The sequence below is a fragment of the Penicillium digitatum genome, chromosome 2 (genome assembly GCF_016767815.1).
Source record: "Penicillium digitatum chromosome 2, complete sequence".
NCBI classification, from domain to species: domain Eukaryota; kingdom Fungi; phylum Ascomycota; class Eurotiomycetes; order Eurotiales; family Aspergillaceae; genus Penicillium; species Penicillium digitatum.
In genome coordinates this window covers 2,221,455-2,245,188 of record NC_089385.1, presented here as the reverse complement: position 1 = coordinate 2,245,188, position 23,734 = coordinate 2,221,455, and the positions used below count along the sequence as shown (strand labels likewise).

The following is a 23,734-nucleotide window of genomic DNA, read 5'->3' as shown; positions in this document are numbered from 1 at the left end:
GTTGTGCTCGAAGGGTCGATGAGATGGATCAGCTGATTTTGCTATAAATACAAAAGGTTTATGTAGTAAGGTTGGGGAGAGTCTGAATCTCAACGAGGGAGCATGCTACATTATAAGTTTGCCTCACGAGATGATCTTCAGTCTGCGTGATATCCTATAATAGGATGCATGAGACAGCGTTTTAAAAGATTAACTCGTTCCATCTAGTGCAATCCCTCCTTTGATTTCCTTCCGCCTTAAGATGGTGCGGTGGGATGGGCGACGAGAACTACTTTTTTGGTCATAAATTCCTCAAAGCTTTGGCAAATTCCCCATGTGACTGCATGTGTCACATATTCCTAGCCCATTGTCCCATTTGCCTACAGCAGTCTACCCTATAAAGATTCACCACCTCCACAGTGGCGGTGTAGAGATCTGCATAATTTAGTCCTAATGAAATTTAGCACTCTGTATTCACCATGTGTTGCTTTGCTCTTGAATTCTTCCTTCTTCAACTACCCTCTCTACCATTCAATTCAATTCACTATGGAATACCCTGAGCCCCCTATTGAAGAGGTCCCTCTTACCCCAAGCCCCCCCCCGAACCATCGGATTCCGATACCGAGTCCTTTACCGCCGATACCATCAATTCCGCTACTTCTGCTATGCCTTGTGAGCCCTTTCCGATGGGTAAACTTGACCGGAAATTATAACGTTGGAACTGGCTAGAGCGAGATACTGCTATCCAAGTGCTTACTTTGGATAGTATTGACTGGTCGAAACAAAGAATTGCGGATTATCTTGGTATTACCTGGAACCAAGTACGCTGGGCTATTGCACGAGGTACTCCTACGCCTCATAAGCCCCCGGGTCGAGTCCCAAAATTGATAAGTAGTGAAGTGGATGATATTATTACTTTTATCACTGCAAATGAGATCAATCGCCGGCTTTCGTATGAGAAGTTAATTTTCTATCTCTTAATATCTCTTTTGATACACTTTGACGAACCTTAGCTATTAGGGGATATAACCGGCGTGTCGCGCTTGGTCGACCTGATATAAAGGAGAAGAATTGTTGGAAGTCACATGACTTCTTTGTTTGCTCCTAGTACTTAGTCTAGCTAAACCTGTAGATAGCTTCTCTCTTCTACAACGCATCCAGAGATCTCCAGTTTCATCTACAGCTTCATTTGTAGACTGAACATCATCTCTCTCAGGTTATGAGCGCCGTTGCTTTCGAAGCTATTGTGTAATGCAACCTTCGAACCCCTGGTTTAACCACTTTTTTGGTGTACTGCGTCGCACCACGGTGTGGATACTCAGTGTGGTTCTTGATCACACAAATCAGAGTCCCTCACCAAAAGAAGACAAGATTAACACCTTGTCTAACCCCTTTTGAACCATCTAATATTAGGTGGATCATCATCGTCAACCAACCATAGTTGCCGATAACCCCTTTCGACATTCCAAAAATCGGATCGTCGAACCCCACTTCTGACTTGCTACCCGCCGTAGCAAGCCAATCATACCCCTTAATTTCCTGACTACTTGCTACCAAGCAGTATATCTGATACACCGGAAGGCTCGCCGCTAGCCTCTCGCCGTCGGTCGTCTTCTCGCGCACATCAGACAACATTCGACTTCAATTTCGACCGTCGAAATGAATCTGACATTGATAAAATCGTCCCAAAGCTCAAAGGAGAAGTCAACTGGGCTAACTGGGAACATCGTTTTTACATGGCTTTGAAGGAGAACAATAAGGCACACATTCGTGTCATTCAAGAGGAACATACTCGTCCTTCCCGGCCTGACTTCCTTGATATCACAGAAGAAGCTATACGACAGCTTGCTATCATCAAGGTTGGTGGGAATGCTGATCTTGTCACCGATTTAGTCATTCGTGAACTAGCAAAGGAACGTCAGCATGAAAACACTCGGCTACGCGCCGACTGGCAAAAGGAGATGGACAAGTGGGATACATGCAATACCCGTGCATTTAATCTATTGTTTAGTACTCTTGACCCTATCCCTGCCTCTCTTGTCGACAAAGTGGAGAATGCTAGAGAAGCATACAAGATCCTCCAAGCTGAATACGGTACTCCATCCTGGCAAACCAATTTCAAACGATTTGAAATCCTTTGTACCCTCCAATACAAAGGTAACAATCCCCAGGACTACGTACGCCGCTTCAAAGAAGCACTGTTCGAGATCTATCAACGTGGTTCAAACCTTGATGCCAATACCACACTCAATTTCTTCATTCGTTCAATTCAGAACAACCCCCGTTGTCAGATCTTCATTCAAGCTTTGAAACCCAACCTCAAAGATCCAAACTTCATGGTAGAAATATACCGTGAATTCATTCTTACAGAAGGATCATCAAAGATTGCTATTGGGTATAACTCGATTCCTTCGGTTCGATTCCTTCGGTTCACACCACATCGTCTAATTCCAGCAAGGACACCAACTCTTCTAGCTCTAACTTAGACAAGAAGAGAGATGCTAAGAAAGGCAACAACAAGCAGTCGAACAATTCCAACAAGGACAAATCCTCGAAGAAAAAGACCGACTTTGTTAGAGAGGATAATGTCATTCTTTGCAAGCATCATGGCACTCTCGGTAATCACTACTCGAACAGATGTCCCTTGCTAAAGAATTCATCAAATACCATCACCATTCAACCTACAACTCAGCAGGTTACGGTACCACAACCAGGCCAGATCATTGGTCAGGTTGACAATCAAGGACGAATTCATTCGCTACAACAACAGCCTCGGCAGGGAGCTAATGCAATCTATGCACCAGCATCTTATACCTCGACTCCACAGCAAGGTCCTTCTCCAGGAGACCCACTCGCTCGGCACAATACTCTCTTTACCAATGCCCTATTCCAGTCATATGCTATTAATAGCACTCACATTGTATCGCAAGAAGGACAAAAAGCCAATGACAACAACGATATCACACGCTGGATGATTGACTCTGGCACCAGTACACATATGACACCCCACAGATCTGTCTTTGTCAATTTTAGACAGTGTGTATTGCCAGTATCTACTGCCACAGGAGATGTCTTTTACACCGAGGGTTATGGAGATGTGATCCTTCATCTCCTAAATCAGGACTCGACTGAGCAACTCTTTGATTCACCACTGGTTCTTCGCAAGGTATGGCTTGCACCAGAACTACGATCAAGCCTGATCTCAATGTCTGCTCTCGATAAGGAAGACATTGGCACATGGACCAAGAATGGCATGATGACATTCAAACATCAAGATAACCATGGCCCAGAGTCAACCATTGGCTTTGCTACCTGTGAAGGTGAACATTACTGGCTAAACTGTGCCGGCATTGACAAGATTAATCATATGCTTGATTGCAACCTTGTCACTGGATCTCCCAACTCGATTTTCGCTATCAATTCCACCCCAATTTCAATTGATCTTGCTCATCCTCGTGCGTGCCACGCCGGCGAGGATCGTGTGCGAAAGATGGAGACATTTGCTGATGGCGTTAAGCTAAAGAAAGGAGCTGGCGTCACCTTTCCTTGTGCTCCATGCATTAAGGGTAAAGGTCATGCATTGCCTTTTGGTAAGGAACGATCTATTAGATCAAAGCCTGGTGAATTAATTCATCTTGATGTCTGGGGACCAATCTCTATTGCTTCCCATGGTGGTGAACATGACTTTATCACATTCACAGATGATGCCACGCGATTCACTTGGCTGTTTCTTCTAAAAACACGCTCTCAAGTCACCGAGGTTTACATCCAATTGGAAACCTACTTGAAAACACAGTTTGGATATACTGTGAAGAGAGTTCATGGCGACGATGCCACAGAGCATAAGCCACTAGCTATTTACCTTGCTAGCAAGGGAACGGTTTGGGATCCAACACCACCGTACACCAAGCAGCTAAATGGTGTCGCTGAAATCAAAAACCGTCATCTTGTGGAGCCATTGGCAGCTGTTATGACTGAGTACCAGTTACCAAAGTACCTCTGGGGATTACTCCTTGGTGGTATTAACTACACAATGAATCGGCTTTATGCTTCAAAAATAGGGATGTCACCCTATGAAGCATTGTTTGGTAAGAAACCTAACCTTTCTAACCTACGAGCTCTCGGTTGTCAATGTTGGTTCTTGATACCTAAAGAGAAGCGAAACACCAAGCTTGATCCTCACATGGAAGAAGCAAGGTTGATCGCTTACGACGAAGGGGACAACTATGTACTATACAATGTACGAACCAAGAAATTGAGCGCTCTAGGAATGTCATTTTCAACGAGAATCCTACACCAGCAACACTTCCTGATCCAGCCTATGATCTCAATATCACAGGCCAAGCACTCAAGCACAGGATCAAGGTTCTTCAATCATAACTGATCGTCACATTCCAGTCGATTTTCTTAATGAATATGACTACTGCACGGTGCCTATACAGTACTATGACAATACAGGTTTCGGTAACAAGAAAAAGATTCAACCCCGTCCTTCCTCTCCCTACCGATACCGTTTCAGTACTCCGCCGCCGCCGACGGTTGAAGATGATCTTGAAGAACATCTTGACATGCCTACGAACCTTCCTCTCGATCACATCCATCCTTTCATTCTCGAAGAACAAGCTCCGGTGATCCTTCTAGATCCTGATACATTTGTGTTACCATACGATGATGAAATGGGGTAGTTTTGGAAGGTTTATGGAGGCACAACGGGAGGACACTGGTGCCCAATTTGAAGTAGGTGGGCGAGGGACTCTCGTCGAGTCACAACCTGCTTCCCGGCAGGTTGTTAATATGGATATTCCCACAGATATGAATCTTCATCAAGCACCATTTCAACATGATCAACTTCCATCACAACTCGATCAGGCATCGTTTAAGTACGATTTCTCTCATTTAAATCCTATGCCTGACGACAGAATTCAAGATAGGAACTACGTCTCAACTCAATCAATTCAGCCCGAAAGCGGGCAGTTACGACGTTCAACAAGAATCAAGAAGCCCAGCAAGGCTTATATTGAAAGCTTGGCTAGCAAGTCATTCTTTGATTCCAACTTCCTACAACTCTTAGCAGATCAACCAGACATCTTGGTTAGTCTTGTCACCAATGTCACTGCTACAGAGTTTGCTACCTCGAAATTGACATCTAATGACGTGGGCTTTGAACCCAATGGCTGGGCACAAGCTATGTCCTGTGTTGAAAAGGACAAATGGCTAGTTGCTGCTCACAAAGAGCTACATCGTCACTTGATAAATGGTACCTGGAAGGTTATGCCTCGTTCAAAAAGCAAAATGAAGCCCCTTACACTTCGCTGGGTGTTCAAAATTAAGCATGATGGCACCTACAAAGCACGACTTGTGGCTCGAGGTTTTCGACAGATCAAAGATCTAGATTTCTACGAAGTCTATGCTGTCGTTGCTAAGCCTATGTCATTCAAAATCTTTACTGCAATTGCTGCAACAAAGGGCTGGCATCTACATCATGTAGATATTGTCACTGCTTTTCTTTATGCTGAATTGAAGGAGCCAATTGAAATTGAACTTCCAGAAGGTCAACGAGATGAGTATCCTAATCACATTGGATTACTTATGAAGACGATCTATGGACTGAAACAAAGCCCTCGGGAGTGGTATTCACTACTCCATGATGTCTTGATATCATTGGGCTTCACACGAACTCAGTCAGATCACTCCATCTTTGTCAAAAGAGAGCATGAAATTCCACCTCTCTATGTTATGGTATACGTTGATGACTTGCTAGTCCTATCTCCGTCAGAGACCATGCATGATTCAGCAGTTTAAAGATGCTATTTGCAAGCACTTTGACACCTCTGATAAGGGCTATCTTCAAAGATATCTTTCAATTAATGTCCACTATGCTGATGGCATAATACATTTGTCACAAGCGGACTATGTTGAAAAAATTCTCGCCCGTTTCGGACTTGAGAATTGCAAACCTGTCGCTACACCAATGGATGAGAAGCAGGCCTTACTTCCCTTTCAAGGCACTGCCACAAAAGGACAGATACTGGAATTTCAAACCAAGATTGGCACTTTGATATGGTTGATGGTATCAACTAGACCAGATATCTCATTTGCTGTCATTAAGCTTGCAAAGTATGCCAAGAATCCAAGCGATAATCACTTTCAAGCACTGAAAAGGGTGTTTCGCTATCTTGCTGGCACAAAGTTTCTTACGATCTCTTTCTTACCAGAAATAGATCTGAATTCATGCTCAATGGCAGTATCTGGCTACTGCGATGCTGACTGGGCAGGACCATATAGTGAGAAAGGACTTTCCACATCTGGTTTCCTGTTCAAGATGGCTGGTGGAGCAATTTCTTGGACCTCTAAGAAACAACCATGTGTTGCTCTCTCCACCACTGAGAGTGAATACATTGCTGAAGCTCTAGCAGTACAAGAAGCAATTTAGTTAACTCAATTGCTTACAGAACTTGGGATTGAAGGTTTTCTTAGGAAGCCTATTCCTATTTTTGCAGACAATAATGGAGCAATTGCTTTGGCATCAAATCCGGAGTTCCATGCGGCAACTAAACACATTGCCATTCGTTATCATCGACTTCGTGAAGAAGTCGCAGCTGGTAATGTGGAATTCATCAAAATCCCGACAGCCGAAATGGCTGCCGATGGTCTTACAAAACCCCTCGGCAAAACAATGTTCAAGCGGTGGGTTGCACAAGTAGGCCTAACAGCCTATAAAAGCAACCTGTAGTTTTGAATTCTGGTTTACACACAGAAAAATGGGGGGTTGTTTCAATTAATAAATTTTTTTTTTTTTTTTTGGAGAAGAAGGGTCTTTTGGCAGGACGACTACATACTAGTCGTGGGGGGTGTTAGAAGTCACATGACTTCTTTGTTTGCTCCTAGTACTTAGTCTAGCTAAACCTGTAGATAGCTTCTCTCTTCTACAACGCATCCAGAGATCTCCAGTTTCATCTACAGCTTCATTTGTAGACTGAACATCATCTCTCTCACAATCATTTATCATCATTGATGTCACGGTGTGAACCGTGATGCTTAGTAAGAGGAAGATCACGGTACGTGATCTCCGACCTGTTTATCTGAACTTCAGTTCTAGATCCTGTTGTAGCTCTGTGTTACGGACCTACCCGTCACCAATCAGTGGTGACCCACCGGGTACACAGATGGGCCACCGAGAGCCAATCAAGCAACCACGTGATCACAGGAGGAGTATATCCCTGCACGGGGTAGGATATACTCAGAGGGGTCGATCTACCCCGGGGTGTAGGATATACCCCAGGAAGCGAAGGATATATAAGGACACTCTCTCATGTACTTAGTTTAGTTCTTCGTCTTCAATCCTACTGTCACGGTGCGAACCGTGATGCTTAGTTAGAGGAAGATCACGGCACGTGATCTTCGACCTGTTTATCTTGAACTTCAGTTCTAGATCCTGTTGTAGCTCTTCGAGCTACGTCTTGTATATTAGCCTGCCCCTGCCTGTGCCTGTACCTGTCAATGAGAATCTGATCTGTTACGACTGTTGGAAGGTCACGTGACCACCACTGTTTGCTCCCAGTACTTAGTCTCAGTCATAGCATGTAGATAGTTTCTCTCTCTCTCAACGCATCAAGAGATTTCCAGTTAAATCTACATTCATCGTAGATCTCTAGTATCTCTAACAGGTTATGAGCCTCGCGCTTTCGAGTCCTCTACATAACTGTACAGACTCGAAACCCTGGTTTTCCTCCCATTGGTGTACTGCGTCGCACCACCCCACTGTGGAACCTCTGTGGTCTCGTTTTGACCCCACAAACCAGAGTTTTCATCACCCTATTGGACGAGATTAACACCTCGCCTACCCCTTGGGATCTTCATCCATTGTAGGTGGATCCTATCTCGTCGCCGTCAAATCACGTCGCCGAAAACCCTCGACAACCCGAAAATCGGACCGTCGAACCCCACATTCCACTCGCTACCCGCTGTAGCGAGCCAATCACATACCTCTCTTGACGAGCACATCGGTGCGGAAGAAGACGTCATGCAGGCCTCGTACAATATTGAGGACTTTACCATCAACAGCCATGAGATTGACATCTCATCTGCCGTCCCAAAATTGAAGGGACAATCCAACTTCAGAGACTGGGAAACCGCTCTCTACATAGCTCTTGCAGCTAACAACCGTTACTACACATACATGATTTCTAATGGGATCCCAATCCCAAAGATCCCCGAGTATCAGGACTCCAGTCCTGAAGCTGTTCGCAATCTTCTTATTGAAGAAGCTCAGGATCTTGCAGGTGATCATACTACAACAGTTGTCATCTCTGTTGCTGAAATTCGTGATCGTGTGAAGCAAGTCATCGAGTCAAACATTGTACTCCGAAAAGAGTATAACTTGAAATGTACAAACTGGGATCTGTGCAATTCGAGAGCGAATCTCTTACTAAGAGGCACTCTCTCTCCAGAGCCTTTTTCTCATATCGCTCAAAACACTGATGTACGGGACTCATTTAAGAAACTGCGTGCGACGTACGCTGTTACATCCCATCAACATTCATTCGCCCGCTATACCAAGTGGACTGATCTTCGCTTTAAGAATGGAACTGCTAGCGAGTTTGTACGCAAGTTCCAGGAAACTCTTCGTGATCTCACATCTATTGATGGCAAGATAAACTCGGTATATGTACTATGCCAGTTCAAGAAAGCCATTAATGAAAACCCCAAGTGTTATGCCTTTCTCCAGAACCTTAGGGTTGATGAGAAGGATGTCAATCTCATGGACCAAGTCTACGCCGAATTCCTCGAGGTAGACATCCATAACCGGTCTATGAACCCTTCCTACAACGCAAACTCGACTACTGTTCAAACCTCGTCGTCGTCGCACAATGACAAGAAGAAAGACACAAAGAAAGGAGGCAATGACAAGCAATCCAATTCGAATAACTCATCGAGTAATAATAACAACAAGGACAAACCCTCGAAGAAGAAGACCGACTTCGTCAGAGAAGAGAACGTCATCCTTTGCAGACATCATGGGACTCTTGGAAATCATTACTCCAACAAGTGTCCCTTGCTAAAGAATTCGGCAAACGCCACTACCATTCAACAACCTCAGCAGCAACCTCTTTTTCAACAGGTTGCAGTCCCTCAACCAGGCCAAATCATAGGCCAGGTTGACAACCAAGGTCGGATCCTTTCTCTACCGCAACAACAGCCTCGCCAGGGAGCGAATGCAATCTTTGCGCCAGCATCCTACCCCACCGTACCGCAAAAAGGCCCTCCATCGGGGGATCCCCTAGCGCGGTATAACAATCTCTTTACGAATGTGCTCTTTGCCGGTATCCAGGCAAATGCAGTTCATGGTTCCCATATTGTGTCGAAGGAAGGCCTATTGGCTAACGACAACAATGATGTTACCCGCTGGATGATCGATTCCGGTACTAGCACACATATGACTCCCCACAGATCTGTCTTTGTCAACTTTAGACGGTGTGTATTGCCTGTTTCAACAGCCACTGGGGATGTCTTCTACACTGAGGGATATGGAGATGTAATCCTACACCTGCTGGATCAAGATTCATCAGGAAAAATGGCCCCTCTCACTCTCCAGAAAGTGTGGCTTGCGCCAGATCTTCGGTCCAGCTTGATCTCTATGTCTGCTCTCGACAAGGCAGACATTGGCACATGGACAAAGAATGGCATGATGACATTCAAACATCAAGATTTCTATGGCCCAGAGTCTACCATTGGTTTTGCTACCTGTGAAGGAGAACATTACTGGTTGAACTGCGCTGGCATTGACAAGATTGATCATATGATTGACTGTAATCTTGTTACTGGCTCTCCAAACTCTGTCTTTGCTACACAGAGAGAGATCATACCTATCTCCATCGATCTGGCACATCGTCGAGCTTGTCACGCCGGCGAGGAGCGTGTACGAAAGATGGAGATATTTGCTGACGGCGTCAAGCTAAAGAAAGGCGCCGGCGTCACCTTTCCTTGTGCTCCTTGCATTAAGGGTAAGGGCCACGCATTACCTTTTGGCAAAGAACGATCTATTAGATCAAAGCCTGGCGAGTTCATTCATCTAGACGTCTGGGGACCGATCTCTATCGCGTCTCACGGAGGTGAGCATTATTTCGTGACGTTTACGGATGATGCGACCCGATTTACATGGCTGTTTCTACTAAAATCACGATCTCAAGTCACCGAGGTCTACATACAATTGGAGACCTATTTGAAGACTCAGTTTAACTACGTCATCAAGAAGGTCCACGGCGATGATGCTCCAGAGCATAAACCACTTGCTGCTTACCTTGCTAGCAAGGGAACGGTATGGGATCCAACTCCTCCCTACACCAAGCAACTGAATGGTGTCGCCGAGATCAAAAATCGTCATCTTGTTGAGCCGTTAGTCGCTGTTATGGCCGAGTATCAGCTTCCAAAATATCTTTGGGGACTTCTTCTTGGTGGAATCAATTACACCATGAATCGCCTCTACGCGTCGAAGATTGGCATGTCTCCTTACGAAGCCTTTTTCGGCAAGAAGCCAAATCTCTCAAACCTTCGTGCTCTCGGTTGTCAATGCTGGTTTCTCATCCCAAAAGAGAAGCGAAATACAAAGCTAGATCCTCACATGGAGGAGGCAAGGCTGCTCGCGTACGACGAAGGAGACAACTATGTGGTCTACAACGTCCGTACCAAGAAGATTGAACGTTCACGGAACGTCATTTTCAATGAGAATCCTTCTCCGGCAAGTCTGCCTGACCCTGCCTATGATCTTAATATTACAGGCATGAACCAAGAACATGAACATGATTCGCAGGATCGTCATATCCCAATCGATTTCCTACGGCCTCACCTCGAGAATCCGTTTAACATACGATCTACCTCCCCACCCTCTCCTACGGTCGAAGATGATCCCGAGGATCAAACGAGGGCTCCGAATGCTCTCGACCCGTCGAATCCCGCGCTCTTTGAAGAAGATCTTGCGTGGTCAAATGATGAAATGGCGGGCAGTTTTGGCAGGTGTGTGGTGGAACAAAGGGTGGATACTGGTGCCCACTTTGAAGCAGGTGGGCGAGGGGTTCTCGTCGAACCACAGCCTGTTTCCCGACAGGTTGTTAATATGGACATTCCCCTGGAAACAACCATTGATCTATCTCAGGAAGATCCTCTGCAAGATGACGAGTATCATGATCAATCACCATTACAGCATGATCAAGTAACTTTTGAACATAATTTCTCTCGCCTAGATCCGGTACCGGATGACAGGAGTCGAGATCAAAGCTATGTTCAACCCATTCAGCCCATTCAGCCAGAAACTGGCCAGTTACGACGATCAACACGGATCAAGAATCCTAGCAGAGCTTACATTGAAAGCCTGGCTAGCAAGTCATTCTTTGATTCCAATGTTCTTCGGTTGCTCGCTGAACAGCCAGAGATCCTAATCAGTCTTTTCGCAAATGCTACCTCGAATGAGCAGTACGCTGTATCCAAACTGACGCCTAAAGACATAGGCTTTGAACCTAACAGTTGGGAACAAGCTATGTCCTGTGTCGAGAAAGACAAATGGCTAGTCGCTGCTCACAAAGAACTACATCGTCATCTTGTTAACGGCACCTGGAGAGTGATGTCCAGGACTAAGAGCAAGAAGAAACCTCTTACCCTCCGATGGGTGTTCAAAGTTAAGCATGACGGTACCTACAAGGCACGGCTTGTTGCTCGTGGCTTTCGTCAAGTCAAAGATCTAGATTTCTACGAAGTCTATGCCGTTGTCGCTAAGCCGATGTCTTTCAAGGTTTTTGCTGCAGTCGCTGCGGCAAAAGGATGGTATCTACACCATGTAGATATTGTCACTGCCTTCCTCTACGCTGAATTGAAGGAACCAATTGAGATTGAACTGCCTGAGATTCAAAGAGAAGAGTATCCTGATCATATTGGGCTGCTTATGAAGACGATCTACGGATTGAAACAGAGCCCCCGGGAGTGGTATTCACTACTCCATGATGTCCTAGTATCTATGGGTTTTGACCGTACCCAGTCAGATCATTCTATCTTCGTCAAAAGACAACATGGTGGTTCACCACTCTATGTCATGGTGTATGTGGATGACTTGCTAGTCCTCTCTCCATCGGAAGACGCTATCCAACAGTTCAAAAGCGCTATTTCAAAGCATTTTGACACTTCCGACAAGGGCAAGCTTCAACGATATCTCGCAATCAACGTTCACTATGCCAATGGCATCATACATTTGTCGCAAGCCGACTATGTTGAGAAGATTCTCGTCCGCTTTGGTCTTGAAAACTGTAAGCCAGTTGTTACGCCTATGGATGAGAAGCAAGCTTTGATCCCTTTCGAAGGCACTGCAACGAAGGGACAGATACATGAATACCAGACGAAAATCGGCACCCTGATCTGGTTAATGGTCTCTACCAGGCCAGATATCTCATTTGCTGTTATTAAGCTGGCTAAACATGCCAAGAATCCTAGCGACGTACGTTTTCAAGCCCTGAAACGTGTTTTTCGCTACCTCACCGGCACCAAGTTACTCACGATCTCTTTTCACCCCAGCATGCAAGATGCAGCTGTATGTGGATACTGTTACGCCGATTGGGCTGGCCCACACAGTGAGAAAGGACTTTCCACATCCGGCTTCTTGTTCAAAATGGCTGGTGGAGCTATATCTTGGACGTCAAAAAAGCAACCCTGTGTCGCTCTCTCTACAACAGAGTCAGAGTACATTGCCGAATCCCTCGCAGTACAAGAGGCGATCTGGTTAACACAGCTGCTTACGGAACTTGGAATTGAAGGGTTTCTTAGGAAGCCAATCCCGATTTATGCGGATAATTACGGAGCTATTGCTCTCGCTTCCAACCCGGAATTTCATGCTGCGACGAAACACATCGCGATCCGCTTTCACAGGCTACGCGAAGAGGTTGCCGCCGGCAACGTTAAATTCGTCAAGATCCCGACTGCTGATATGGCAGCGGATGGACTGACAAAACCCCTTGGCAAAACGCTATTCAAGCGCTGGATCATCCAAATGGGCCTCACGGTCTATAAAACGCGCTGAATGGATAATTTACGGTTTGCATACTACAAATGGGGGGTTAATGAAGGTCAAAAACTGGTTTTTTACATGGAGAATTGGGGTTGTTTAAACTATGCTGTCGACTGATAGTGCTAGTCGTGGGGGGTGTTGGAAGGTCACGTGACCACCACTGTTTGCTCCCAGTACTTAGTCTCAGTCATAGCATGTAGATAGTTTCTCTCTCTCTCTCAACGCATCAAGAGATTTCCAGTTAAATCTACATTCATCGTAGATCTCTAGTATCTCTAACATGTTCCCATGTGCACTTCTTATTACATACAGTATACCTGTGGGTGCGAGAAAGAGATGGAGTTCGTCCAGTGTCCCGACCGTCAAGGAACAAATATGAAATGCAAGCCTGTCAGAAAGGAGCCAGGAAAAGATTCTGCGAACTATTGCAGAGGCCATCTTGTCAACCCTGACTTTTTCGGACGAGGAGTTCCAGGATTGAAGAACCTAAGATGTAAATCGACAAAATCTCCTCTTGGGGCAGGTACATGCGCAACGCGCTCCATGGTATGAATGAGCTCCTCCAAGGAATAATATTAAATAATTACTGATGTCTGTAAGCTCAGGGGCTTCAACTTGGGACATCAATGTATTACGGATATGGCTGGCTGTCAATTCCTTCTTGGGCGTGAGATTTGTGTTGAATAAGCACATGAAGAGGACATACAGTTGAAGAAGTTAATACCGCTTGATTTACTATCTTAGAAGAATGCTTAGTAGCCTATGCATTCGTACATTGGAGGGAATGTATGTAAAAAGACATTTCATGTGCTATTTGCTGTTGAAAGACATAACAACATCCCTTTTTTTGAAGCAGCCTCCACGCCTGACAAATTCTGAGATGTGAGCAACATCAACCCCTTGATGGCTGAGTTTCAATAGGTTTTGAGCCTCGCGGCATTCCAGAAAGTGCTCCATAAATTCGTCATAGGAATACACTTTGTCTCGTAGAACACAAGCATTAGACTGAATCCTTGATGACCCCAAAGCCTTCTCCAAAGCAATTTGACAACCACTGCAGCATATTCCATTCTGAATGCCACCACTTTCAATATCGAGATAGGGTAAGGACGTTGTCACCATATAACGTAGTAGCACTGTTTCCTTTGACTGCGTCACTCGCGTCCTCTCGTGTTCTTCGCGCAGGGTAACATATTCCGCCGGTATGATTTGAATTCTTTTCTTTCGCACAATCTCGTCCATTGAATATGTGCCAGGCAATGACATCAGAGTAGGCACTGAGCTAGATAGGCTGCCCGGGCTCGATTTGACGCTTCTTTTCAGAACAGGTAAGATTGAGGGAAGCGAATCTTCCCGAATACAAGAAAAACAACACTTCATAAATGAGGGAAGGAAAATAAAGCCACCAAAGGAGCCGCAGAGATGACAGTCCCTCGTACAGAGTGCTTTAAATAAGTCAAATACTGTGAACCATGACGCGATGTTGGTTTTCAAGGTGACGCACAAGGCCTCAAGAGCATGGGTAATTGTCGCTTCGTAACCACGAGTTACTCTGACAATTTGTTGGGCACGGCGATTGGCATGACGAAAATTGAGCAAAGACCGAATATCAAGTAGGAAGCATATCTCATAGACAATTTCAAGCGGTAAAGATTGAAGATTTCCAAGTGTTGAGGAAGTAGTAGAGATGGTTCGAAGCAGCGAGCTGCGTACCTTTTCATGGTCACGGCGGTTTGTTCTGGCCACCGCTAGATCGAAGTCACGCCGGTGATATGAAGCGATGCTGATAATATCGATTTCATGCACTTTTTCGCACTCATAAGGAGAAGCTGCTGCTTTGCCGGATTCCATAGCCGGGTGTCGGCGTTTAGTTTCTGGCGCTGAAGTATAGTGTAGAGTAGAGTTTGTCGAGATGTGTGGTGCCACCCTGAGACATGAACAAATGCCTCAATGGCGTCATGCCGAGACAGATAAACTATATGTGATGTTTAGTCAGCATTGTCCGCACAGATTGCTTAAAAGGCGCGGACCTTGTCATTATTTAGAAGAAATTCAGAGTATTTTTTCATACCATTTTCAAGTGTTCTACAATCTCTTTCAGTTATGAGCCCGGCTTTGTTCCATTAAAAAGAAAAGATCATTTTTCCTCCTCGCCCTCGGTACACATAAGAGAATTCATCTCAAATCACCGAGGCAACCCCTGAAACCGAAGTAAAGAAACGGAGATAAATCAACAACAACGACGAAGACATGGATGATCATCTCTCCGCGGGAGTATCCACCCGCGTCATCCTAAAGGATACAACGACGTGGGATTCATGGCTACCCTACATAAAGTCAATTGCAACCATATACAATGTGTGGGAGTTGTGTGATCCATCCCAAGAAACGGCACCATTGCCGTTGACACCACCTGCCGAAGTGCTCTCCATTGACGAAGCAAGAGCAAAGTACAAAGATGACTGGGTCGACGTGAAGAGACTTCTTCAAGACGAATGGGTCGCAAAGAATGCGATCTATACCCAAAAGAAAAAAGGGTTAGGATTGGTAGTCGCAGCGATTAGGAGCACAGTTCACCCAACATATCAACCCATGATTGTCGAGTATGAAACTCCATGGGATTTGCTTCACAATTTGTCTCAAAGATTCGCTCCAGAAAACGATCCGACGTACGTCGCTGGGCTTCGTCAGCAATGGCGCCAACTAGACCGAGGACTAGATCGAAACACCGATATCGACAAGTGGCTTACCAGTTGGGAGACAATGCAAAAGTGGTGCAAGCGAGCCAAAATGCCAGAAGCAAACGATGTTAAGAACCAATTTCTTGATGCAATCTCCGTCATGTCACCTAACTTTCATGAGACATGGGTCTTGAGATTGCAAGACAAGGGTGACATCGAATTCACTGAGCTTCTTAATCGGTATAAAGCTCATTGGAAGATCACATACGGCAAGCAAGCTAGCCAAAGGGGGATCTCAAAAGCAGTCTTTGCAACATGGCAAGGTCATGAAGAAGTGAAGCCCAATGAAACAAAGCAAGAAGAGACACCCCTAGGAGACAGAGCATGCCCTTGCGGAAGGGGTTTCAAAAAACACCAACCATGGAAATGCTGGGAAATCTTTGAAGACATACGACCAAAGAACTACAAACCAGTAGCGTCAGCAAGACAGAAATGGGAGAAAGCTATGAAAGCGAACCCTACCTGGAAAGCTCTTGTTGAAAAGGAGAGAACAGAAATGAGCCAGAGCAAGAAACCCACCGAACAAGCAAATGTTACGCTTGGAGGAGAAGCTTTTGGTTTTTTCACCACCCCGGCCATACCCACCAAAATCAGTGAGATACCAACCGAAAAAAGGTGGGTAGTCGACACCGGCGCACAGGTTCATGTGTGCAATGACCGAAGGTTATTTGTGACTTTCGAGGACGCCCAGAGCGTAGTGAAGGTAGGTGACACAGAAACAAGTGTCAAAGGAATCGGCACTATAGTCATCTATGGTGTTAGCCCGGTCACAAAGAACCCAGTGAGGATGGAGTTGTATAACACAAGATACTCTCCGAACTTCCACAGTAATCTGATATCCCATGGATTGATGATGAAAGCCAGCTTGCTCGTTAATTTCAGGAGCAACTGCATTGAAACCACTGAAGGGAGACAGGTATACCAAGTGTACCAGGACCAGAAGTTGACTTGGCTAACACAGCCAAAGGGTTTTCAATACCCTAAGTTGTCACCTGAAAACTTGATCCTCGCCACGAAGAAATCAGCTCAAGAACCAAGATCCGAAGGATCTATTCATACCTGGCATAGACGCCTTGGTCACGTTGGGACCGAGCGTATCGAAAAGCTTGCAGAGATGACTGAGGGCATCACCATTGAAAGCAACCCTGGCAAGAAGAAGCAGGTATGTGAAGCTTGTCAATTGGCAGATGCGCCAAAGCAGATCTCTCGCAGGAAGATAGGCCAAGCATATGGTGTGTTCGGAAGGGTACACTTCGACTTGGTACAAAACCAAACAGCACACAATGGTCATATTTGGTTAACGCACTTCTATCTTGATGGTATTAGATGCCACTTTGTGTTCACACACACAAAGAAGAACGAGTGTCAAATGGCCGTCAGAAAATTCATAGCACTAGTGAAAAACTGGTTAAAGATTGAAATCAGGGTCTTTCACTATGACAATGAAAGAAGTGCTGGCAACGAAGTGGAATCCATGATAGAGGCCGAAGGGTGTACCATTGAACACTCACCACCAGGCCTACCAGAGATGAATGGTCCCGCCGAAAGATCTGGGGGAGTGGTTGTACGAACTGCAAGAGCCCTCATCAATGACACCGATCTTCCCCGACACCTTTGGCCTGAAGCAGTGTACGCAGCAGCGTATATACTGAACAGAGTACCCACAAAAATGAACAACAAGTGGATGATTCCATGGAATGAATTGCTAAAGCATGCCGCACCAGATGGTGTTAAGGATCAAGTGATTAACCTCTCGAATGTGAGGTTATATGGCTGCTTGGTGTACTCGAGAATCCTAAAGCGAGTGCAGTCAGAAAAAATGGCGCCAAGAGCGGAGATAGGATATCTTGTCGGGTATGTCTCGAAAAATCTATACAAGATCTGGTTTCCACACAAAGGAAAAACCGGTATTGGAAAGGTTGAAATTGTCAGAGATGCTGTGTTTGACGAAACAAGACGGTATTCAAAATCGAGGCCACTACCTGACTCAGAAGACGCTATTAGTACCATGTCACAGGGACTAGGCGTGCAGCCAACCGTGCTTACCATGGAAGAAGCACAAGTTGAAATGAGCATCCAATCGAGGATGCCAAAGTCAATAGCAAGGATAGCTCTTCATGATGAAACCGAGCATACCAATCAAGGAGAAGACACAGAGGTGGTGGAGAGAGAAAGAACCCCAGTGCTAGCAAGTTCAAAAGCAGCATCCGATCTCCCATTGACCCCGCAGTCCACTATGAGACCAAGGGAGCAAACAAGAAGTGAGGATACACCAAGAGATGCCTCACCACATCTCTCACCACTACAACCATCACCGCCATCATCACCAATAGTTTCAACCTCTCCAATTTTGTCAACCCAAATCCCAGCATCAGTGCCAGATCCGATCTCTGTTCCACAATCAACCGGATCTGGGGGGGTGGAGACAGTCGATGAAGAAGAGGAGATCGAGAGACAACTCCAGAGAGAGATGATATACTCACCAACACCAGAGTTGTCATCTCAACAACGAGCACCGAGAGACATCTCAGCGAGCATTGAAACATCGAATATCGTCACTGGCACAAGAAGCAGGAAGCCGAGGATCGATCCAGACTATGCAACATACCTCTCACTTGCTCAAGAAGAGCCACCAAGCCTACTTTATGCATTCACAACAAGCATGAATCAAAGGTTTAAAACGAAACCACACAGAGAGGATCTTCCACCACCACCTGAGAACTGGATCCAAATGAAGAACCATCGATTTGCCAAGGAATTCATGGCAGCAGCAAGCTTCGAGGTACAGACATTGAAAAAAAAAGAGACATACACAGAAGTTCAGACACCGAACCGAAAAAACACACAGGTCCTACCCTTGAAGTGGGTGTTCACATATAAATTTGACGCCAATGGTGTGCTCGAGAAGTTCAAAGCACGAATCTGTGTTCGAGGTGACTTACAATGGTTGTCTACCGACGAAAAGAGAGCTGCCACACTAGCAGTTAAAACTGCGAGAGCTGTATTTGCACTGGTCGCTGCCTTCGACCTCGACATGAGACAGCGAGATGTGGTGACGGCATTCTTAAACTCGTCCCTACAAAGTGAAACCTACACCAAGTGCCCCCCAGGATTCGAACGGGAAGGGCACTGCTGGATGCTTCACCGAGCACTGTATGGTCTTCGGATGTCCCCAAGACTATGGCAACAGGAAGCAACACGGGTACTAGTCAACCTAAGGCTTACCCCAGTACCAGAAGACCCCTGCATTTTTACAACAAATGGCATCATTGTCTTCTTTTATGTTGACGACATCATCATTGTTAACCATCCCAACTTCGCCAAGCAAGCTACGAAGTTGGATCAAGATCTAAAGAAGGAATGGGAAATGCGAGAATTGGATGCCACCTGGTTTCTGAATATCCGCATTCTCAGAGACAGAGATCAGAAGAAGCTATGGCTCTGCCAAGATAGCTACATTGAGAGCATGACGAACAAGTACAACCTCGTCACCACAAGAAAGGTTGGCTCCCCACTAGGAGTTGAACCTCTTGTCCCATATGATGGAGTGGCTACACCGAGCCAGATACATGGATACCAAGCCAAAGTTGGATCTGCTCAGTATGCCACTACCATTTCAAGACCAGATGCCGCAAAAGCAACATCCAAAGTGGCAGAATTCCTGACGAATCCCGGCCCCAAGCATATGGATGCTATCGATCGGATCATCCAGTACCTCTATGAGACCAGGTATTGGGCTATTGAGTACGGTACTCGACCACGTGATGCTTATCCAACACAGTCCGAAAACAATCCTGGCCTATCCCTTGCTGCGAAGTCAATTGAATTCGCAAGTGATGCTTCTTTTGGTGACAACCGAGACCGGAAGAGCTCGGAAGGTTACCTTTGTAAGCTGTACGGGGGCCCCATTGACTGGAAAGCGTCTAAACAAAAGACTGTTACGACATCGACCACAGAAGCAGAACTTCTTGCCCTCGCAGAAGCAGGAAAAACCATCCAATGGTGGCGCCGAGTCCTCCATTCATTAGGATTCGAACCAGATCACCCACTCTCCATCATGTGCGACAACCAGCAAACCGTCGATCTATTGACAAAGGAGGGGGCAGCAATGCATACGAAGCTTCGACATGTGGACATTAACCGATGCTGGATGAAACAAGAAGTTAGTGAAGGCCGAGTCAATGTGGACTGGGTTCCCACTGCAGCTATGCCAGCAGATGGGCTCACCAAGGTGCTACCAAAGCAGAAGCAACACGTGTTTCGGGAGCTGCTTGGTATGCGTGAAATTCGCGACAGAATCATCCCAGAAAGTGATGGAAGAAGCAGTTCTTGAAGCTCTGAATAGCTTCAAAAACTGGGGGGTGTGTCGAGATGTGTGGTGCCACCCTGAGACATGAACAAATGCCTCAATGGCGTCATGCCGAGACAGATAAACTATATGTGATGTTTAGTCAGCATTGTCCGCACAGATTGCTTAAAAGGCGCGGACCTTGTCATTATTTAGAAGAAATTCAGAGTATTTTTTCATACCATTTTCAAGTGTTCTACAATCTCTTTCAGAGTTGAAAAGTTGATTGGGAAGTCTTGATCATCAAGCGATGAGGTGTCTCGAAAAAAGAGGCTTGCATTGGTGATTAGAGGTGTCGCGGTCTTGTGACTGATGTTGAATTATTTCGTATGCGGGCCGTGACGACGGGTTTAGCCCTTCCGTTCCTCGTAGACACTCAGGCACCTAGTCAGGATGGCTGGGTATTACTTCTAGATCAGCAAAGCCTCTAGTAAGAATTTCCAGAAATTGAACCGAGGAAGACAGAAGTATGAAGGGCCGTAAGTCCCACAAAAATGATATGTAAGACTAGGTAAAGAAACCCTCGACGCAATATTGGATGAGAAGGAGTAGTAACAGTTTTCGGTCCCCTTGCCGTATTTAATTGGTTGTGTTTGTATTGTTTGCATTTCAGCTTGAGTCGTGGGCTCATGGCCATCGGCTGAAACATTTTCCGGCACTCATCGCTCACCGATATGCCATCCTAACGACAGAGATTGAAGAGTATACCCCATTGTTTAGAATCAACTCGGCGTTGGATTAGAAGTGAACAAAATAGGCAATAATAAGAACGAATTTCCTATTATATGTCAGGGTGCGGGCTGGCAGGACGGTATGATAGGAGATGACTGGCAGGGACAGGTCGTAACAGATCAGATTCTCATTGACAGGCAGGTACAGGCAGGGGCAGGCTAATATACAAGACGTAGCTCGAAGAGCTACAACAGGATCTAGAACTGAAGTTCAAGATAAACAGGTCGGAGATCACGTGCCGTGATCTTCCTCTTACTAAGCATCACGGTTCGCACCGTGACAAAATCATCGATTTAGCAGATCAGAATAGGGTCACTGATTCCACCGATAAAGATAGTACAGTATCCAAGCTTTTCCACTCCTTCGATTTTCACTTGGCAAGGTATAGACAGGACAAACGTTGCACCTCACACATGTACCGTCGTCTAGGTGATTTACTCGTACGATACATCATCCAAAACGAGACAGCCTCCCGGTCCTGGGAGACAATCTGGCCGTACTTTTTCATATATGATGTACGCTGCGACGGAGAATGGAGTACACCTTTCCTTCGGTGCCAAGGGTATGAAATCAAAAGAATTTTCCGGGATCGGCCCCAGGGTAGATCATCTCCTTATCTGTGCCAGCATTCAGAGTTACGCTAGTCCCAAACTACAAACTAGTAATACACGGAAAGAATAGAAACTCAGGAGCACATAGGATACTGTACGCATCAAAAAGACATATTTTGTTAATACGATAAAAAGCGAAAAGGGCAGTAGTACTTATAAGCTTGATCTCGTCTAACATTAGTAGATTTACCAAGAAAGCCACAACTGGGGTAGTAGTGTTTAACACAGCGCACTTCTTTGCGCTTCCAGTTCAAGTAATATGCAGATGCCAAGACACCGAGAGTTTCAAAGAGAACTAGACAGTCCAATGATTTACATCATAGCTCAGCCAAGAAGAGGGTCAGTGCGGCGGTCGCGCGACTCGGATGATTCTCACCCCGATTCTCACCCTGTCTATAGCGCACTCACCCTTATCACCCCCGGTCGCGCGACCGTAAAGCGGCACTCACCCATTTCTCACCCGGGCGACACCCACCGAACTACTGACTGCACTTAAGCCACACGCCGGTGAGTTAGTAGTTGGGTGGGTGACCACCAGCGAATCCTGACTGTTGTATGTTTTTTAATTTTTGGTTGTTTACCACCTTTCAAAAACTTCGCAATCGTCTAGCTCATTCAGATTTCAATGTATAGGAAGTGAATGAGGATTCAATCACGAGAAATGATGCCAGGGCTAAGATCGTGGAGCATTAGAAGAAGAAAATTAGGTTCCATCTAAGGAGATCAAGTAGAAACAAGACCAAGCATATGGAGACTACGATCAGATGTGAAATTCAAGTGCTGGAGGAATGCTGAGAACAGTAGCTAGATAGATGTTTGATGAGATCGATTCAACTAACAATAATACATACCTGTCTCTACATTTTGTAACCAAGTTTGATCGTGATACGTGTAGTTTCATAAAACCGAGATACATAGCAAAAAAGAAGAAATTTGTTGAGGTGAGCTCATGGTGTTTCGATGCTCACAAATCCCAGCGATGCCATGTTGGCGGAACTGTTCCGCACCTTATCAATCAAAGACCTCTGAATACCTGGACTACACGTAGACAACACTTCCCAAATCCTTTGTGACATTTGAACCCTATTGCTCAGTTACATCGAACAGTTACATCGAATTTTCATCGACCATGACAGTCCAACCCTCAATCCACGAGCCCGCAACTGCTGACGGCTGGCATGGCGTCATCCCGAGTGATGAATTCCCTGCCGAGAAAGGCCGTTACCACCTTTATATCGGCCTTTTTTGTCCCTTCGCCCATCGCGTAAATTTTGTCCGCCACCTAAAGGGCTTGACCGAATTTATTGACATCAGTATCGTCAAGCCATACCCCAAGGGTGACGCAAAAGGTTGGCCGGGATGGCAGTTCCCGGCCCCTGGTGATGAGTATCCTGGAGCGACAGTTGATCACCTGTTTGGTGAAGACTATCTGCACAAAGTCTATTTCCGAGTCGATCCAGACTACAAGGGACGGTACTCGGTACCGTTGCTGTGGGATAAGAAGACGGGAACAGCAGTTTGCAATGTATAACACCTAGCGAGCCTGGGAAAGTAAAAGTGCTGACCGAATTTCGTCGTTAGGAAAGCGCTGAAATTCTTCGATGGCTCCCCACGGCGTTCAATGAGCTACTCCCACCATCGCTCGCCACAATTGACCTCTATCCGATACATCTGCGAGATAAAATCGACGCAGTCACCCCATGGATGCAATCTGATGTCAATGCTGGAGTATATAAAGCAGGCTTTGCCTCCTCGCAGGAGGATTATGACAAAAACGTCATTCCTGTATTTGGGGCCTTGAACAAACTCGAGAAGATGATTGCAAGTAATGGAGGCCCATTTGTTCTCGGTCGGGATTTAACCGAGCTGGATATCCGGTTGTATGCAACATTGATTCGTTTTGACACGGTGTATGTGCAACATTTCAAGTGCAACCTAGGCACCATCCGACATGATTATCCAGTTTTGAATAACTGGCTCAAGGGCATGTATTGGAATGTTAACGCAGCGAGGGAGTCAACAGATTTTCTACATATCAAAGAAAACGTACGTTGACATGCCTTTTTGATGGCAACTGACACCAACTAACTTGACACAGTATACCAAAAGTCATTGGGATATCAATCCGAAAGCAATCACACCTATGGGTCCTTTCCCTGATGTCGAGGAGGGGTTTGAAGAGGATTGGAGTAAGTTGACTGTCGGCGGGATCAAGCATCCCGCTGTGTTGGACCATGAAATTACCATTCCTGATCTCTAAGTGATCAAAATTGGC

The 23,734-nt window shown here is 45.7% G+C and overlaps 5 protein-coding genes across 5 annotated transcripts; 4 read left to right on the top strand and 1 right to left on the bottom strand.

The window, feature by feature from the left end:
- Positions 1 to 1,198: 1,198 nt before the first annotated feature.
- Pdw03_6845 (uncharacterized protein) lies at positions 1,199 to 4,664 on the top strand (the record flags this gene model as incomplete). The annotated part of the gene is made up of 5 exons (XM_066101472.1): positions 1,199 to 1,227; positions 1,541 to 2,374; positions 2,434 to 3,569; positions 3,732 to 3,998; positions 4,378 to 4,664. 5 exons carry the CDS (start codon positions 1,199 to 1,201, stop codon positions 4,662 to 4,664), a joined length of 2,553 nt encoding a protein of 850 aa, XP_065956555.1.
- A 3,338-nt stretch (positions 4,665 to 8,002) lies between these two features.
- On the top strand, positions 8,003 to 11,580 carry Pdw03_6844 (uncharacterized protein; the record flags this gene model as incomplete). The annotated part of the gene is made up of 3 exons (XM_066101471.1): positions 8,003 to 9,983; positions 10,635 to 11,448; positions 11,511 to 11,580. The coding sequence occupies 3 exons, from the start codon at positions 8,003 to 8,005 to the stop codon at positions 11,578 to 11,580; spliced, it is 2,865 nt and encodes a 954-aa protein (XP_065956554.1).
- Positions 11,581 to 14,309: 2,729 nt separating this feature from the next.
- Pdw03_6843 (Cyclin-like F-box) lies at positions 14,310 to 14,878 on the bottom strand (the record flags this gene model as incomplete). The annotated part of the gene is made up of 2 exons (XM_066101470.1): positions 14,310 to 14,472; positions 14,532 to 14,878. The coding sequence occupies 2 exons, from the start codon at positions 14,876 to 14,878 to the stop codon at positions 14,310 to 14,312; spliced, it is 510 nt and encodes a 169-aa protein (XP_065956553.1).
- Positions 14,879 to 15,619: 741 nt separating this feature from the next.
- Positions 15,620 to 17,069, top strand: Pdw03_6842 (Polynucleotidyl transferase, ribonuclease H fold; the record flags this gene model as incomplete). Its single annotated transcript, XM_066101469.1, has 5 exons — positions 15,620 to 15,630; positions 15,684 to 15,696; positions 15,770 to 16,684; positions 16,736 to 16,930; positions 16,989 to 17,069. 5 exons carry the CDS (start codon positions 15,620 to 15,622, stop codon positions 17,067 to 17,069), a joined length of 1,215 nt encoding a protein of 404 aa, XP_065956552.1.
- A 5,519-nt stretch (positions 17,070 to 22,588) lies between these two features.
- On the top strand, positions 22,589 to 23,719 carry Pdw03_6841 (Glutathione S-transferase, C-terminal-like; the record flags this gene model as incomplete). Its single annotated transcript, XM_066101468.1, has 3 exons — positions 22,589 to 22,984; positions 23,041 to 23,505; positions 23,558 to 23,719. 3 exons carry the CDS (start codon positions 22,589 to 22,591, stop codon positions 23,717 to 23,719), a joined length of 1,023 nt encoding a protein of 340 aa, XP_065956551.1.
- Positions 23,720 to 23,734: the final 15 nt, after the last annotated feature.